The 19937-nt window shown below is 40.8% G+C and overlaps 1 protein-coding gene across 1 annotated transcript in view; it reads left to right on the top strand.

The window, feature by feature from the left end:
• Positions 1–488: 488 nt before the first annotated feature.
• The window catches only part of LOC124800439 (protein Peter pan), a 106913-nt gene continuing 87464 nt past the window's right edge, over positions 489–19937 (top strand). The window contains exons 1-2 of the mRNA XM_047262996.1: positions 489–759; positions 7690–7854. Coding sequence (XP_047118952.1) covers positions 739–759; positions 7690–7854 — 186 coding nt within the window. The 5' untranslated portion in view covers positions 489–738. The remainder of the gene's footprint in view (positions 760–7689; positions 7855–19937) is intronic.

Genomic DNA, 19937 nt, shown 5'->3' with positions numbered 1-19937 from the left:
AAATCTCACGAGATAGAATAAACAGATCCACTTTATTAAGCAATCAGTAAAAAAACGAAACTGAAACATAACAGCAAAAGCGAAAATGGTAAACTGCTATCTGGCGACTTGTGACGTCATTGTCCAAAGCCGACGGGTTGTATCCCCTGCTACACTAGACCCAATAATTCTTCCTTCCGCTCCAGTATGCGATTTGTTGCAGCGCTCGTCGTTTGTTCGATGTTCATACTCATGTTCAGGAGACTTGCCGCTCCCTGTAATTCTCGATTGTGAAGCTCCACGTCGGGGGCACTGTCCGTGTTTATTGTTTTGGTCCTGCTGTTTTTATTTAACACACTCGACCTGTATGTCTTTCAATAACTTTTTCCTGCTTTTTTCACAAAGAAATGGGAGAGTTAACTATTGCTCTTTACTTGTTTGCAACCAAAGATCTTACACGAAGTATATACTAATAAAGACACGAGGATGGCAATGTAGCAGGTGATCTCTTGTTCAAAGAGTATATGACTTTAGCTTTGGATTGTTTAGTGTTTACTTTCATCGGCACGTGCTACGGTGTTGTGGTGATAATGTGGTTTACATGCAGCGGGAATACAAGATAGTTCGTGGAGTAGCAACTTTAGCTGTTATCATCTGGCTGTCAAGTGCGAATGTGGGTGTAGAGTGGAAGGAAGCCCTTGGTCGAAAGAACTTTTAACCTTTTTACGTTAGTATTTTCGCCTAATTTAAAGCGTCGTCATGGGAAAGAAACATAAGAAGGTGAGGAAAAGCTATTGGTCTAAGGAAATGCATTTGCCCTTTTAAAGTGTTTTGTAAATATGTGTCATGTATGTACTCCTAAGTAGGTTCGGAAAGTACACAGCTACTTCCCGCGGTGTTTCAAACCATATTAAGTAATTTCTGTGAACACCGAGAGTGACTCGGGAAACAGAATTAGGCATTTGCCTATTTGATATCACATAGAATTGTATTTGTAAGGCTTACAGGTTTTATTCAAAGAAACAGAAATCTTTTTAAAACGAGGGGTAAGAAAATGCTATGTATACACCAGATTACTGTAATAGTGTCGTACATCGAATAAGTTCTGCACAAACAGCGGGTGACTGTTTTTATCTTTTAGTAAAAATGTTATGACACGTTACACACTGACCCCCCCTTCCCCCCACCCCCACCCCCCCCCCCCCACCCACCCACACACACACACACACACACACACACACACACACACACACACACACACACACCCGCGCGCGCGTGTCACATATAGACAAATATTGAATTTGCCTATTATCACCTGTTTTCTTTGGCTTACTTGCTATGGAGCTGTGTATTGACACATGGTAGAAATGTGGGCATATATTTCGTAGTTTATATGGATGTTTGTCTTTAGATCTAGCTATGCTCATGTGAATTGTCCATCACTTTTTACACACATAGCTTTAAATGATATAAAAAAGTTATAAAACTGAATACAATAAATGTAGAAAAAGATGATGAGCTATAAAAGAACCAACATTAGGAAATTGGCACACTTCGCTCTGTCCATACACCCTTATGGTTGTACGGATATTCCACAATAAAGTGGGGAGATGTATCTTGACAATTTTACAAAGTGTTTATTGTGGCATGCACCAAGAAGGTAAATGGTGAAGTAATAAGTCCAGTGGCAAGGCACAGTATATCACATGACACTGCAGGTAATGGTGTGTTTCTGCCGTACCTGCCTGTAGTGTGCACTTAGGGGTGCACGTAGAACATTTAACACTGATTTTGGTGGTAGTTTAGGTATGTAAAGGGTACTTGAGCCATTGCAGTGTTCACTATATGTGGTATAATGCAGATGCGACAAGTATGATGTTGAGGAGTGACACGAAGAGTTTTCCAAGTGTAGTTTTCAAAGCAGAATCAGAAGCAGAAATGGGATCAATTTTGCAGTTTCCCCAATGTTACCAGGTTATACGAGAGCTGAAGAGTGTGGTGCGGGGCAGAGGGTGGCAGCACACTGGCACTGCTGCTAGGTATTTCCCATCCTTTGCACAAGATACATCGGGTATCACATTCCTACCTGCACAATTCTATAATAGTTGACCATAAAAGTAACAATGTTGTCGTTTTGTGTGTGTGCATTATTGCTGTGGTAATAACTATTGTATGATTACCAATTGATTGTTGACATTAACAGGCTCCTGTAATGTGCAGTATCAGGTTCTCTTTTTCAGGATCATAATATTTTTGTTTTTCTGTGCACTTTGCTGCTGCCTTCAGACACACTATTACATAAGCTGACAATACAGCATAACGAAACAAAGCATGGTAAATAATTAACAAGAATAACATTATTGGTTGCAGTTGTCATCTGCAACTGATCGTGGTCACCTGGGCTTTTGGTGGCACAATAACATGTGGCGAATAGATCAAATATTGTGGCATAATTGGTCCTCTAATTTCCCATTGCTATGATACCTGATCTGTAGGGGAGAATGGGGATAGTTGACTCACATTTTCATTTTTAATTTTTTTTGTGTGTTTAAAACAAAACTGAAACTGTGATAACAAGCCTTACATTTTCCCGTTAAATCCTATATATTTAAAAAATGAATTGGAAAATACGTAACTATGAAAAAAATGTTTAAAGAAGTGCTTTACACCATGGCTCAAGGGTCCCCACATGGGGATCCTTGAGCTCGAAAATAACACGCCTAAACCATCATTTTATTCTCAAAGCATTTATGGGTGGAATTTAAAATCTCACGTTAATATCATTATAACGTTAAAAACTTAAAGTCTAAGAAATAGGAAGTCCTTCAAAACTAGTTAAGAAAATGAAAATAGTCACATTGATGATGGAATGTTGAAGAATCAGTTCTATTTCATCTTATCAACAACAGTGTTGCCTTCGTATGGAGACCATTTAAAGTTAGTCTGCAGTTCGCCTTGCAAACTTAACTTTCGCTCCTACCTCTTCTTTATTAATAGCTTTTCCAACCAATTGCTTAACACTTTTTCCCCCTCAAATTTTACCAACAACTATTTCTGTCCACAACTAAATCGTCACTGCCATTCAGATTACACTGTGCCATGGATGAGCTCGTGCTTTTTGTTGAATAATTTTCAGGTTGTTTGTCAGATGAGTCTGCGGAAGTTTTCATTTTGGATTTTTGTGGGAGACGCAGCGCTTTGAACTGTTTCTTTTTTCATGTAGGGCATTGTTTTCATGACTTCCCATTTTTTATGATTTTACTCTTTTCCTACTGCCTTCATTAAGCAAGGCAAGGTTTTAGGGTAAGGTCTCACAATTCATGGTGAAACAATGGCTGCACTTGGTGAGGGCTCTGGACAAATCATCAGTGTTGGACAAGGTGACAGTAGACCTAAGCCCATCCACACTGGTTTCAGTTTTCTCAGTATCTTTTCGGTTAGTTGAAGAAGCCAGAGTAGTTTCCACAGGGACATATGAATGCCAGTGCCCTATCAGTTACATGTGAACTCAGAAATTCATCATCAGTGAAAGTAGTAGTATTCAGGATGAAAACACCAATAACTTGAAAGTGTTTGCAAATATTCATACTCATAAAAGCTAGTGGATAAGCCTTACCTACTAGCAAATTAATCTGTTAGGCTTAAAGATTTTGTAAATATCTAAAGACTTTTACAAACATGTTTTTGTAATAACAATTTTATAAGACTGTTTATGTGAGAAAAGTTCTTGTCTACAATATGTGGCAATGAATTTAATTTTAGCTTAGGGTTAGTTGAGCCATGGCTCAACTCATGTATGTAACATATGTACGCAAATATTCAGACTGTTAGAGAATGAAAATAAGGTTCAAACTGTCAGTTGCTAAGTTTCTTTTAGTTAAACACAAAAACTGGAAACCATTTACCTACAACAACAATGCATGAAGAGACAGATTGCTACTTACAATGAAGAAGACATGCTAAACTGCAGGCAGGCACAATTAAGGCACTTACATAAAGCTTTCGGCCATAGCCTTCATCACCAAAAGAGAAACACACAAGCAAGGACACCTGATGCGCACATGGTCACCAATTCCAGCACCTCGGGGTAGAGTTGGTGGTTATGTGCACATGGGGTGTGTTTGCTGTGTGTATGAATGGTGTGTGTTCCTCTTTTTGCTGATGAAGGCTGTTCCTGTGTGCGGCTTAGCGTATCTTCTTTATGGTGAGTACCTATCTGTCTTTTCCTACATTGTTGATCTTTTCCTACATTGTTGATCTTTTCCTACATTGTTGATCTTTTCCTACATTGTTGATGTTCCTACCTGGAGTTTCCATTGTTTGAAACCATTTACCTAATTATTTACTGTTTAGATAGCAAAACAGTAAGCAGACAGCACTACTTCTATATTGCTTCAAGACAGCTGATAATTTGTCCCTTGTGAAATACTAATGAAAACGAAACAGTGATACTACCTATGGAAAAATAAATTTATCTACTGATGAGAAAACATGACTGGCTCATGTATCCCACATGCTCAAGTGTCATGACTGTCCCATGAACAACTGGCCATCAGTCAATTTGTTATTCTGGTGTAAATATAAACAATAAATTTAAAAATAGGCTGTTGTCCTGTAATTTCCTGAGAATTGTTAACTTATTTTACTGTTCAGTCAGTAAAGAATTTGACCTCTCAGGTTTTCTTAGCGTGTTTGATTAATAGTGAGCTTTCGGGTGTTCAGCAGTGTAGTTGTTTGTGCATTATAGCAGCTACTCTGATTGTCTTGAATTCCAGTTATAGTAAGGAAGGACAACTATAATTATTCACTCACCCTGAACAATGTATATTCAGACCCTGTGGTACAAGTTGTTGATAGCTACATATACTAGGTGTCACAGAAGGAGTGGTGATATGGCAGGAACTGATTTTAAGCAAAAAATTTCATATGGGCATATGCTCTATTTTGAATGGATTCTGGTGCAGAACACATTTAATGTACATCGTTATTTATTTTCTGTATCAGTCAAAACATTGTCAGATTTACATGTGTAGAAAAGTTAGTAAACATTACAACATAAGTTTTACAAAGTATCAATTTAAAAATACGTATTTTTAACACAATAATATCTAAGCATTAGTGTACATCAAATTTCCGTTTAACCAAATACACATACTATCTTTCTTCCCTGGACATGTGTGTACAATATCAGGCCAACTTGGGAATAATCTTATTGTGATTAGATGACATTTTCTTGTGCATATCATTTGTAGGGGCCAGACCAACTTCCTTTGTCAGTCCTTAAACTACAGCTACCTTTCTCCAAGGGGATGTGGGTGGTGCCCTGACAGATTTTGATAGAGCCTTGCCGAATGTCTCAGGACACTGGTATGGTAGTATAGTTGGCATTGGGATGGACAGAAGAATAGCATTCTTCTTTTTTGTCCTCTGAAGGAGCTAGCCATCATGCTCCTTCTTTCAAAATTTCTGGAGTTCCAGTTCAGTCATACATTCTTTTTTATTTTTATTATTTCATTTATCGTTTTATTTTTTTTCTTTCTGAAACCATAGATTTCTTCTTTGCGGTGACTTCTCATTTTCCTCACCTTGCTGCACTTGTGGATGTCTGTTTTGGTTGATCTGCTATCTCTGTCAAAACGTCAACCAAATTAAAACTTCTGAACATCTTAAAATTAAATTATTTGGCTGTAGCTGAAGTTAAATCTGGATAGAAAGGAGTAAATTCATACTCTTGCAGCACTGTTCAAGTAAAATTAGCATCCTTTATATATTTTCATGTGCATATAGTGTCACAGGTGGGACAAAGTGAAATTAAGATATAGCTATACATATATTAATAAAGTATCCATGTTGAGTATATTAATACTTACTATTTTCGGAAACTAGAACCACTTTCAGTGTATCACACCTTGAGTATGCAGTTGTACCACTTGAAGATATACTAATTCAGCATATACAAATCAGCTGTTGGGTAACCTAATGCTACAAACTGATAATATGTGAATTTCCTTAAGTTCTATGTTGATATATTTAATTACCCTTTAATGCAGTTACAGCACACAAAAATGTTTCTTTTAAAATACTAATCTGGTTGCTGCTTTTCATGGAATCACCCCTTTATAGGTGCAAGTGTAGTGCATTAACTATCGTAGTAATGGTGTGAATTGTGGTGACCATGGAGAAAAGTAATGAATGGTTGCTTACTCTATCCTCAGAATGCATTTCTTTCAGATTTGTTTATTGCTTGCATGTGACAATATGTATACACACATCAAAAAAGTTTTGCATCACCTCAGTTCCGGAACCTGTACAAAAAATTGGAAGAGAGATCAAGATAAACATCATTTCTGCCCTTTTTATTGCTCATGAAAACCACACGTTGCATGTTGTACCACCATACAGTGAGATCTTGAGAGGTGGTGGTCCAGATTGCTGTACACACTGGTACCTCTATCACGTTCTCACGCATTGATGCATACCTTTATTAGTCGTTACTATCCACAAGTTTATCAAGGCGCAGTTGGTCCAGATTGTCCCATTCCTCAACAGCGATTCAGCGTAGATCCCTCAGAGTGGTTGGTGGGTCACACCATCCATAAACAGCCCTTTTCAATCCATCCCATGCATGTTCTATAGGCTTCATGTCTGGAGAGCATGCTGGCCCTTCTAGTTAAGTGATATCATTATCCTGAAGGAAGTCATTTACAAGATGTTCACAATGGGGGCGCAAATTGTTGTCCATGAAGACGAATACCTCGCCAATATGCTGCCGGTATGGTTGCACTATCGGTCGGAGGATGGCAATCAAGTATCATACAGCCATTACTGTGCCTTCCATGACCGCCAGCGGCGTACGTCATCCCCACATTATGCTCCTCCCTCCCTCCAAAACAGCAGGGAACCTCTACCTTCCTGCACTCGCTAGACATGTGTCTAAGGCTTCAGCATGACCAGGTTTCCTCCAAATACATCTCCGACAATTGTGTGGTTGAAGGCATATGCAAAACCCATCAGTGAAGAGAATGTGATGCCAATCCTGAGCGGCCCATACAGCATGTTTTTGGGGCCATCTGTATCGCACTGCATGGTGTCATGGTTGAAAAGATGGACCTCGCCATGGACATCGGGGGTGAAGTTGTGCCTCGTGCAGCCTGTTGTGCACAGTTTGAGTCATAACACGATGTCCTGTGGCTGTACGAAAAGCATTATTCAACATGGTGACGCTGCTGTCAGGATTCCTCCGAGCCATAATCTGTAGGTAGCGGTCATCCACTGCAGTAGTAGCCCTTGAGCATCCTGAGCGAGGCATGTTGTCGACATTTCCTGCCTCTCTGTATCGCTTTGGTTCACTCCGAGATGCCTGGACACTTCCCTTGTTGAGAGCCCTTCCTGGCACAAAGTAACAATGTGGATACAATCGAACTGCGGTATTGACCATCTAGGCATGGTTGAACTACAGACAACACGAGCCAACTGATCGGCTGTCGGACCCCCTCCGTCTAATAGGCGCTGCTCATATGTGGTTGTTTACATATTTGGGTGGGTTTAGTGACATCTCTGAACAGTCAAAGGGACTGTGTCTGTGATGCAATATCCACAATCAGTGTCTGTCTTCAGGAGTTCTGGGAACCGGGATGATGCAAAACATTTTTTGATGTGTATATTGCCACGTAACTAATAAATAGTACTAAACTCAACAAATCGTTTCAGGGGAAATCAGTGAAAAACAATAAGGTCAACAAAGATGAACCAGAGGAATTCACAAGAGCACCTCATTCATTTATAATTCACCGTGGAATTGTTGGCAACTCCATTCTGGAGCTAGTGAAAGACTTTCGAAGAGTGATGGAGCCATTTACAGCTACTTCGTTAAAGGTAAGTAGGTAGGGTCTTTGCCATTGTGGTAATGTATAGTAAGAAATTAATACTAGCATTGCATTTACTTTGTGTACAGTAAAAACTAGAAAGTGGATCAAAAAAGTTTCCTTTTTATGGAATCTGGGCAGAATGAAATTATGTTTCAGTGTAATAATTTCATGTTTCACCAAATACTCACTGTAAATTCAGTTGAAACAAACACAAGTGAAAGTGTGACTTAATTCAGTATATGTTGCATGTATTGTTTTTCAGATGTTTGTTGTTTCTTTATCAATCTTGACTAGCTCACCTCGAATGTTGATGTATACAAATTTCTCTTAACATTTCATCTCTGACTGTGGGAGACATCTTCAGAGGTAAAATGGCAAACTGCAACCAGAACTCTAAGGAGCACTAAGTGTATAGGTTTGTAGAGGGCACCACAGTCTATCAAGTTATGTCAGCTGCGAGTTTATTGCTGGTATTGCCAACATTTACAATTGAAAGTAATACATCGTCATTCTTACATTGCGTTGTTGACATCCAAATTTTGTCTAATTCAACATACTCCTCTTTTCTGTTAAAATGGATATGGTGTTTATAGATCTCGATAGCCTTTCTATACATGAGCGCGTGGTAATGCGATGTTTTCGATATGAAAGTTCTCTCAGTGAATTTTATTTCATGGTCACCCTCTCGTTAAAGATGTTCCGCTATGGCCGATTTATCCATGTGTTGCAGGCAGCAATTCCACTTGTGTTCAACTAGATGGGTGTTAACACTTATTTCTGTGGTACCAATATAAACCAGTCTGCAGCTTCAAGGAATTTTATATACACCCAGTGTCGCCAAAGGTGTCATATGTCTTGTGCCGATCTTAAACATTCTTTCATCTTTCTGGTGGGTCTGAAAGTAGTTTCCACACTACACTTTCTCAACACTTTCCCAATGTGTACTCAACACTGTCCCAATGCAATCTGTAATTGTACTGAGGAAAACGTTTCCTTTTCCTCATCAGTCCTCGGTTCTCTCCATAGGGCGAAGCACTCTATCTATCTTATTGTTAGAATAACAATTCTTCTTGAATATCGACCGTATATGTTCAAGCTCATCTTTTAAGTAAGTCGATTCACAAATTTTGTGTGCTATCTACCAAGGTTTTAATCAACCTTTATTGTTTGGGGTGGTGGTTAGAATCTTTATGTAGGTAACGGCGAGTATGCGTGGTGTTGTCTACTCCATGGCCCAGTGTCCCATCCCCTCGCTTGATGACAGACACCTCCAACAAATTCAGCTGGCCGTTATTCTCTGTCTCCGTAGTAGATCATATTTTTGGATTGATACTGTTGAGATGTACCAGAAAGGCATCTAATTCCTCTGCACCATGTGTCCATATTATGAAAGTATCATCGACATTGCATTACCACCTGGCTGGGCCTTTTCTGGTAGTCTGCAACACCTATTTTTCAGTTTTCCATTAACAAATTGGCAACAACTGGACCAAGAGGACTGCCATAACCATCCCATCAATCTGTTGATAAAAATCATTAATTGAAAATAGACCATGGTGAAGCAGTGTCTAAATATCTACACCACAATATCTACTGGAAAAATATCAGCTGTGCATGAAATAGATTTGTTCACTGTAATCATGATCAATAATGACACAACATCAAAATTAACAGGGATATACCTTGGTGGCCCAGTGCATTTCTCTTAATTTTCCAATGAAGTAACATGTATTTTTAATATGTCTGTCAGTTCCACTCACATAAGGTTGCGGCAATGAGGCAAGGTGTGTAGCTAATTTGTGTGTGGGAGAACCTATAGCACTTACACAGTAGACATCAAAGGACTCTATGGTATGTGCACCTTGGGTAATCCATAGAGCCTAGGCGGGTACACTTCTGTTTTGCAGAGTAACTTCTTGTCGTCAGAGGAGCTTAAAGACGCTTTCACCAGACGATCAGTGATGTTTAAAATCTTCATTGTTGGGTCCTTCTGAATTTTTTTTTAATAATTGGTGGGATCTAAAATATTATTGATCTTTTCATGATAGTATTCACTCCTCATCAGGACCATGGCGTTATCATTGTTTACAGTAAGAAGGATCATGCTTTCATCTGCATTGATACCCCTCAGCACCTTCATTTTTCCCTGTGACAAATTACAGTTAGGTGGCTTAAAGGTACATAAAATTCTAGCTGTTTCCATTATAATTATGTCAGCTGACTGATCCCTGCCTTGATATTTGCTATAATATCTGTGATTGTTTTAGATTAGTCTACATCATAATCTACTTGTTAAAGTGTTTGCCGTGGTCCTCATAGCCTGTCACCAACACTCACTCACCCCAAAGTGTGTCCAGCACACTACAGTCCTCTTTTCACATTACTGCTTATGTTTGTGGCATATAAACTGACTGCATAACCATTAATTAGGAATTCTTCTTCGGCTTACCTCTCAGCTTTATTTTGAATGCTGTCCAGGGAGTGAGCAGAGACACTTTTCAGTGCAAGCAACAGTATTCCTCAGTCACTGCTGGAAATGCTGGTTATTTTTTGGGTTTGGGTGTTGTCTTGTAAAATCCCCAAATGGAATATTGTACCACATTTATTTGAGGCTGCTCTGTCTTTTGGGCTCATAAAATTTTACTTTCAACATTATTCCATGTGTAAGAGGCCACTGGGAAGCCAATAAAACACCTGATAATGAACAGTCTTTGTTTGGGTCAATCCACTTCTACACTATTTTTTTAATTTGTTATAAAAAGTAGACTACGTGTTAATCTAGGTTTCTTGACCTTACAGACACTGGACTCGCATTCGGGAGGACGACGGTTCAATCCCGCGTCCGGCCATCCTGATTTAGGTTTTCCGTGATTTCCCTAAATCACTCCAGGCAAATGCCGGGATGGTTCCTCTGAAAGGGCACGGCCGACTTCCTTCCCCATCCTTCCCCAATCCGATGAGACCGATGACCACGCTGTCTGGTCTCCTTCCCCAAACCAACCAACCAACCATCTTGACCTTAGTTGTGGGATGCTCTTTAACAAAGATTGTTCCTAGAAGAGGCAGGTAACATTTTACTTAATTCCAACATACACCTTGTGAAATAATTGTGATGTTATACACCATTACCAAATGGAACGGGAAAAGTGGAAATGATAGTTATACACAAAATGCCCTCTACTATACACCATAAGATGACCTGTGGCGTATAAATGTTCACGTCTGTTTGAAGTCTGTCAAAGAAATATTTGCAATATCATTCCTGATCCTTCTGTATCTAAAAAAACTGCATTTAAACAGTTTTATGAATGGACAGATATGTAAATGGTAATGTGTGTTGAAATGCTGGCATGCCGTAGAAATATAGAAATGGTTGTGAACATCTGAACATGACAGATAAGACTTCTTAACTCCACCGAGCATGTATTTGTTGTCCTGTGTTAGTGCATGACTGTTTTTTTTTTTTTGCCTTGATGCCGTCACAAGTTTCCTCCAAATTGATCTTGTTGGCTGATCAAGTAGTGTGCTAAGTAAATGTTATAGTATTCCACTGTAAGTGCAAACAGTACAGCTCCTTTGCAGGCATAAAGAAAATGATATACAGAAATAGTTGGAACTCTGGAAGGAAGTTATGCTGTTGTGTATGGACTCCAACAGGTCCTGTGTTGAAGGTGACCACTTCCAATTGAACATATTTGCTAAGTACAGAAATTTACAGTAGTCTCCTTTCATTTGTGTCACTGGTGGTCGTAAATGACATTTTCTGATGACAGAATGCAAGTGTGTATAGGAAACTGCTTTTCCACTGCTACCGAGGTGATCTTATCAAAGTATGAGGACACAGTTGAAGGTCAGTAAATAGTCGGGCACTAATAAAGCACTAGAAATAGTTACTTAGAATGTGAGGAGTCTCATTTCGCCTTTGTAAGACATTGTACATATTTCTACGAATCACTGTAATGTTGCGACCACTTTCTAACACCAGTGTTTTGACCCGGTAAACTATAGTAGCATTGTGAGCAGGAGGCCAAGCGCGGGGTGTGGGTGAGGCATCAGTGATACAGTAATATGTGAAATAACATTTGTTAATTTATTGAGTTTACAGAGTTAAGTGTCTTCAGGGTGGTGGGCTGTGGCCAGATGCAAGTGCACATACTGCAAAGAAGTGCTGATGTCATCCGAACGAGATGTGACATTGCTCTGCGGGTCGGTGAGCGTGGTCATTTGCTGTGTTGGTGGCAGCAGGACACCAAGAGGCGTCGCCCACCCAGACCTTCTGTGACACAGTGGGGCTCCAACCTGAGCACTTTCGAAAACAGAATATTTGTTGTTGTGAAGATGAGGCTGTGGCCATCCACTATAGATTGACTAAGATTGAAGCAGTTGTTCTCGGTTTGACCCGGAAGCTGTGCGAACAGGCTATGTCTTGTCAGTGTGGAGATGATAGCTTGCAGACCATCCACGATGACCCATAGCAGAGGAGGGCTGGCTGTACAACAGTCTTCTCATTTACGATGACCCATTAGACAGAGCAGGAGTTGTAGTATGCATCAGGCTGACTGCACCTTGGTATTGAAGTCAGCAAGCAGAAAGCAAGTAGGCCATAATCTGTCAGCTTGCAGTTTCACTGAAGCTCAGTAGACTGTCGTTTTCTCTAGTTCTAACAACACGGACGGAATGGCAGCATGACTGAATGTGTGTGTGTGTGTGTGTGTGTGTGTGTGTGTGTGTGTGTGTGTGTGTGTGTGTGTGTGTGTGTTCCAAAGCCTCATTATTTAAAGTGCTGAGCCTGCACCTGTGATGCAGTGGATCTGGGTATATGTGCAATTTTGCCCTCATTTTTTGGTCCCATCAGTGCTCCTTCCTTTGCTATGGTAATTCAGTAATTACTATGGTCGCTGAGCTCGAGTCTTCGTGCCTACATTTGACTTTTGCAGTGGCCCTCTGGTCTTGAAGTTGCATTGTGTTATTTCACAGTACCTTGTTTGTTACACTGCAGTGTTTACGTTACTGCTTTCTCACCCTGAGGTTGTGTGGAATGCTCATCACATCTTGCCCTGACATCTGTTACATGAACAGTGTGCCTTGTTGACATTCGACTGGCAAGCCAGCCCAGAGCTTGCCAGATAGAACTTTCAAAAAATTAAAAATGTACAATAAAATTTTTCTGCTGATAACATCCCTCCCATTGCCTATCCTCTGCACACAACTGTACATTGTGCATGTAGTACCAACTTTTTTGCTCGTGAGAGCTGCATTACGTGGACTGTCTTGTTATAACTAATTCTGTGTCATTATTCTTAAGTTTCAGTTTACTGAACCCTTTTTACTGTTATTCTACATTATCTTTATTTACGTTTTAACAAGTTACAGCAAGTTTATGGTTTTCTTTTCTTCTATCTTGTGTTTTTTTTAACCTGCTGTTTTGACTTATCATCTGCAACTTTGTATTTGAAACAAAAGATTCCCATACATTTTCCCAAAATAAACAGCTGATTACACACAGTTTAGTTCCTTGGGACTATGCCTTGCTTGCAGCTTCTCCTTTGGCTGAAACAATGTCTCCTCAATTTTGACAGTTATTTTAAGAACAATTACACGACATTTCCTCACAACCTCATTCCCTATATCATTACAAGTTTTGGGAAATTGACCCAGATTGTCAGCGCATGTTCCTGAAAGGATTCAGTGTTGTCACATGATCTTTACCTACAGTCATTTTTTTTCTACTCCTTCACTTCCTCCCTCACCCTTATGGTGAAGGTGGTGCACCCCTTGTGGTAATAAACCTGCATCCTTCGAAAACAAATGTGTCTGTACTGCTTCATTATCTGCAACTAACATCACCAATAGTTTTCTGTGCATTCGCCATAGTATCTATCTCTAAATCACCATCTGCTGTTCCAATCTGCACGACGCAAAAATTAGTAGCATGTGTACTTCCCTGTAAATCTGGCACAGACTCCACAGCCTTGAAACAACCACCATTATCACCCAGTGGTACCACTGCACCTGTATCAGTTTCACCTGTGTTGCTACTCACACACACATTTGTTCCCATACAACACAAACTTATTTCTTTTGGCATTTCAGATAGTTCTGTATTTTCTCAAGATATTGGAGCTGACACTATTACATTACTTTCTGTTACTTCCACAATGCTAATAGTTTCTGTATCAAGTAAACTTACAGGAGCTTCCACAACCTTTGATTCACCATACCTGTTCACATTGTCTACAATCATGCAAGCACCTTTCAACGTTGATTCCTCTTGCTTCCACCTTTCTGCTTTCTCTCTATCCCTTCTTTCCATCCCCCCATGGGGCTCGTCGCTCTTTGGCAGGTTTGTGCCTGGCTACAACATGGCCCCAGCCTTTGCAGCATCTTTTCCCTTCTGTGCTGCATGTCTCACCTCTTGCTATTCTTTTTCCCCTCCCTTGGGGAACATGTCTGGGGTGTTGTTGGGAATGTTCCACATTGTGTGTCGCTGACATAAGTACAGTCTCACCACTGTTTTCCATTCCCTTTTCCTTTCCTTGTCTCCCTTCTCCTCTTCTTCCTCCGCTTCGGCGTTTGAGGTTCCTCTTTTTCTTCTTCATTCCTGTGCACTCTTGAAGGCTGACCCATGCGTCAGACACGTAACAGGTTACTGGGTAATGTGTAATGCCCAGCCCCCGGTCGGCAGGTAGGGTTCGCACACACTCCCTGGTGTAGGCCAGGTCCAGGGGTGAGTGCCTGAGCTGCAACCTTCCCAAGTTTCCGATTGGTCCCTCTGTTAGGTGTTTGGGAGGTGTGGCCTGAGGTGTGAACAATCACCTAAGGTGGGTGCGCCCCCTTGTGAAAGGGGCCCCCAGTTGGAAGGACCATCGGAGATGCTAGCAATGATGGGGGATTTCCCCGCAATGAGTCGATAACCTTCACAATCAACGTCTACAAAACGTAAATGTAATGAGGCTAATGATTCAAAGACCCTGTCTGCTGCACCACGGTTCCTTGTGGTCTCGCGTACTGAAGACAGTCAGTCCTTCGCCACGGTAAATCCGTATATTAATTAGAAGGGTTATACAATTGATTATACAATTGCTGGCCCTGTGGAATCCTGCTCTCATTTAGAGAATGGCACTTTGCTTTTGGACACTACTTTTGATTCTCAAGCACAACAACTGCTTGCTGCCTCACTTCTCCACACCTACCCTATTCGTGCTAAGGCCCATAGAACTTTTAATTCTTCCTGTGGTGTTATTTACACAAGGCTGCTTGATGGTCTAACCGAGGCCGAAAGCCAATCTTACCTCTCTCATCAGGGTGTCATTGTCGTCCATCATGTAATGAAGAAGGTAGATTCCTCCTTAGTGCCCATCCGCACTCTTTATCTCACCTTTGGTAGAGTGGTGCTTCCATCCAAGATCAAAGCAGGCTATTAAGTTATCACAGCCTGGCCGTACATTCTGAACGTGATGCGCTGCTACCAGTGTCATCGTTTCAACCACACTAGAACATCTTGTCGACACTCAGCCAAATGTGTAAACTATGGTAAGGATGAGCTCGAGGGCAGTTGTCCGCCACCTCCTCACCACTGTATCAACTGCAATGGCAGCCGTGCTGCCGCCTCTCAGGATTGTCCTGTGTATCTTGATGAGCGAGCTGTCCAAGAGATCCAGGTGAAGGAAAAAGTGCCTTACCCAGTTGCTCACAGGCTATTGACTAGTTGCAAACCCTGTGTTCTCCCATCTGGCACCTATAGTTCTGTTCTTGTTATCCCTTGCTCCATGAAGGACATGGCCACGCAGACATGTGACCTCCAATTCAGCTCTGAGATTGTGAAATCATCACCCAGTATCAAGGTAGCATCACCATCTCCCCATCCAGCTGTGCAACAAGCCATCAGACTCTCGCCTCAAGGAGTGAAGCCACCAGCTACACAACCAGTAGGGCCGAAAGGACAGAGGGAGTACTCCCGTTAGAGGTGGCAAAAAATAATGTTACTGAGAAGTAAAGGTTACTGCGATAACCGTTCCTCTGATACAGGCAGTTATTTCAATAACTGTCTAGTGTGAGCAGTGCCTCGCGCTATCTGTTGACCGAAGATTGTACTACGCTTTCCCGTCAACTCATCGGAGATCTGGCTATGAGCGAAGGAGAGGGATAGACGATTTGGAAGGCGTTCTGTAGGCCATGGGAATAACTGTGAGACTGCGCACCATCTCTTGATAAGAACTGTGTACCATATCGTGCGCCTTCGTTACTTTTAACACAAACAATTAAATAAAGTTAATGTCCTAGTGGTGGCTGATAGGAGCTGCAGTATAGGCATTAACAAGTACGGTCGTTCCCTTGAGCCACCGCCTTATTTGTCAGTTTAGCTTGGACAGGTAGTATAAAGAGAGTTACCATAAGGAATTGGAGCGACTATGGAAATAACTGTCAGAGATCGGTATTTTCCTCTGGCAGTTATCGTTATTGGCTCACAGTTCTCGTTCTCTGGTAGTTATAGGGCTACCATTACAGGTAACCTGGAAGTTGGTAACGGAATAACTGTGTGTCTGTGTTCCTGACACAGTGACTCCAGTCTTAGACCCTGGTGATATTTCCAGAGACGATAGTTACTGGAGCGAACAAATATTTACGTACTTCTTCGGAAATAGCCGCTGACAAATAACATGTCAGAATGTATAACATAATACAGTTGAATATAATAATTATTATCCTCATCATTTGTCAGGAGATTGTGAAAATATGTGAATATATTACAGTAACTGCTAATATTTACAGAATTGATACGCTGTCAGAATAAAACACAGTTATGCACTTTTAATAAATTTATCATACATAGAATACCCGATCTTGACTGTTGCGACCAAGTGCTGTCAAAACTGAAATATAGCAGAATTTTTACCTAAGCTGGTCTATCAGTTTCTGTTACGATATTCATCTACAGAGTAGAAGGAGGGGTTAATGGAAGCGTCTGATTTCACCCTTCTGCTTTGATGTAAAGGTGTTGTGGGGTGTGAATGTCATTACGGCATGGTGTTTATGAGTTTGTTATTGTGTGTGTGTGTGTGGGGGGGGGGGGGGGGCTGGGTGATCTAATTTGCTGGTGGTAATTAATTTTTTTTTCTAGTTGTGATGTTCTGTGTATTTATGGAGTATTGAATGTGATTTAATTTATGTAGGTATGTTTGATTTGTGGATTTTTGGGATTGTGGTTTTATTTTTCGCAGTTGTAGGTGTTGGTTTTTTGGCATCAGTAGTTGTGGTGGTCCTATATAGGTCACCGGAAATGACTGAGTCCCATTTTCATAGTTGTAGGTGTTGATGTTTTGGTATCGTCATCTGAGGTTGACCTATGTAGGTCAAGGGAAATGTCCGATTCCAATTTTTGTACTTTTAGTTGTGGGTATTGGCATTTTGGTGTGGTCACCTATGGTTGACCTATATTGTTCAAGGGAAGTGTCCGATTCCTGCAGATTTTGTTTGTGTAGCGGAATGCTGTATTTTTTTTTTATTTTTCACTTTGTGTTTTGGGATCATTGTGTGTGTGTTTTTTTTTTACTAGCTTGTCCTCACCCTAAAACCCCCAACTTCCCGTAGTTGTCCCGTTGGTTTGATTGTATTTTTGGTGGGAGTTGTTATTGTATTATGTATATGTATCTTCGTGTTTGTTGCCATGTGTGTGTAGTGACGTTATAGACACACTTAAAATAACCATTTCCGGCATATTGATGACGTCCTGGGTCGAAGCAGATGGGTGGAATCAGACACTTGTGTATCAAAAAGTCTTTCAAACACACTGTAAACCGTCCTTTATCTGAAACCAAGTTTTTAATGGTTGCTGACTTGCTGGCAGTTTATTGAAAATGCATGTTCCTGAATATTGGACCCCTTTTGGTCCAAGGTAAGTGATTTTAGGTATTTATGTAGATTGCTGTTCCTATTTCTAGTACTGATTTTATGTATTGAGCTATTGATTGGAAATACTTGTAACAAATTTCATTAAGGAATAAATATACTAGGAAGCAGTGGTTAGAATACAAAGTTCCTTGAACAAGTTCCTACATGATGTTCTTGAATTTATGCCACAAACGATTTTTATTACACGCTTTTGCATGCGAAAAACTTTTGCTACGTTTGATGAGTTACCACAGAATATGCCCCCTTATGAAATAATAGAGTGAAAATATGTAAGCTTTTCTATATTTATGTCTCCTACATCTAACATCACTCTCACTGCAAATACAGACTTGTTTAGGCGCTTCATCCATTCTGTGGTATGCCCTTCCCAACTGAATTTATTATCGAGTTGTAGTCCCAGAAATGTAACACTGTCAACCTTTTCCATCTGCTTGTCTTCATATGTTATAAACATGCTGTAGCTGGAGAAATCGAGCAGATTCCAAATCTCACATAAAACTCGGATTAGTGTACTCACACTTTCCCCAATAGGACTATCTTTTACAGGACAGGAGTAAACGAATCTATCACATTATGTATATTTTTTGTTGTATTAAAAGGCTATACATGTATTCTATTAAGTGAGCAGCACAAGAAATTAAAAAATGGTTCAAATGGCTCTCAGCACTATGGGACTTAACGTCTGAGGTTATCAGTCCCCTAGAACTTAGAACTACTTAAACCTAACTAACCTAAGGACATCACACACATCCATGCCCGAGGCAGGATTCGAACCTGTGACCGTAGCGGTCGCGCGGTTCCAGACTGTAGTGCCTAGAACCGTTCGGCCACTCCGGCCGGCCAAGAAATTAAGCTTCTAAGTTAACCTACAGTATTCAGTTTACATATTACTTCATACTTAAAAATGCACATTGTTAACATTTTACTTAAACAGTGCTGTGGCGAAGTTCCACGTACTTTCTGTTGCAGCTGCGAAGATAATATTTCTAATAGCGACCGATAACCTACAACATATAATATGAAACACTAATAATCATTCTAACATCAGCTAAAATGTACCAGGAGTTAATTAGATAAGGTTATGACATGATTCATATGACATTCCTGCCATTTCACACTATTCGCAGTTTTACTAACTAAACTGATGGATTCCAACTATGTCGTTATTTAACTGTAGCCCCTTCGGAGTATTCGGTATTTGCTAGTGAAAAATAACGTGACAGTTATTAATAACCGTTAAAAATGATGGTTATCAAAGAATAACTAGAACTGTAATAATGGTTACTCCAGGATAACCATTTGGCCCACCTCTAACGCCTGTGAAGACTTCCTACGTCCCTCCAGTGAACCAACACCCGAGTCTTCCTCTAACCAGAAAGGCCCAAAGAAGTCCACCAAAGGCAAACGGTCTTCTCCTTCACTGACTCGAAGATCCTCTTTGATGGTGTCACTGGCCAGCCTCCGTGTCATATGTGCACCACTAACAGTTTTTCAGCATTGGACTCCACAGACGGACCGCACAAGCAAGCCGATGCTTCTGTGGAGCCCATGGAGCAGGATCCTCCTGCTTCTGTGCCCTATACCAGCGACTCTTAGTCTATCCCTCGGCAGCCATCGAGGTGACTCCCCTACATCTTTTCCTTATCATTCACCCTCCTCCAATGGAATGTTTGTGGCCTTCCACAAAGAGGATTTATGGCTGTTTTTGTACTCTGCCTCCAGGAAACGAAATTGCACCCTCACGACCTCTTTGAGCTTTCATGTTTCTTACCGGTTCATTTTGATCTCCCCCCTGAGGTCGGCATTCCATCTCATGGGGGCGTCATACTGCTCATATGCGGTGACATTCCTTGTCAACCCATCTCCCTGACTACCCGTCTTCAAGCCATAGCAGTTTGCCTTTTCCTTCCCTCTTCTTATTGGGCAGCTACCTCCCCCATTTTTGCTACTTGGAGACTTTAATATACTTTATCCCCTTTTAACACTGGAGCACCCACTTTCCTGTCTGACTCCTCACACACCTATTCCCATTTGGACCTATCATTCTGCACTGCCCAGCTTGCCCATCGTCTTGAGTGGTCCATTCTTTCTGACACCTACTCGTGCGACCATTTCCCATGTGCTATCCGTTTGCTGACTCCTACCCCTTCTTTGTACACATCCAAATGGCAGTATAGT

This window comes from Schistocerca piceifrons, chromosome 1, assembly GCF_021461385.2.
Source record: "Schistocerca piceifrons isolate TAMUIC-IGC-003096 chromosome 1, iqSchPice1.1, whole genome shotgun sequence".
Classification (NCBI taxonomy): Eukaryota; Metazoa; Arthropoda; class Insecta; order Orthoptera; family Acrididae; genus Schistocerca; species Schistocerca piceifrons.
This window is presented reverse-complemented; position numbering and strand designations above follow the sequence as displayed.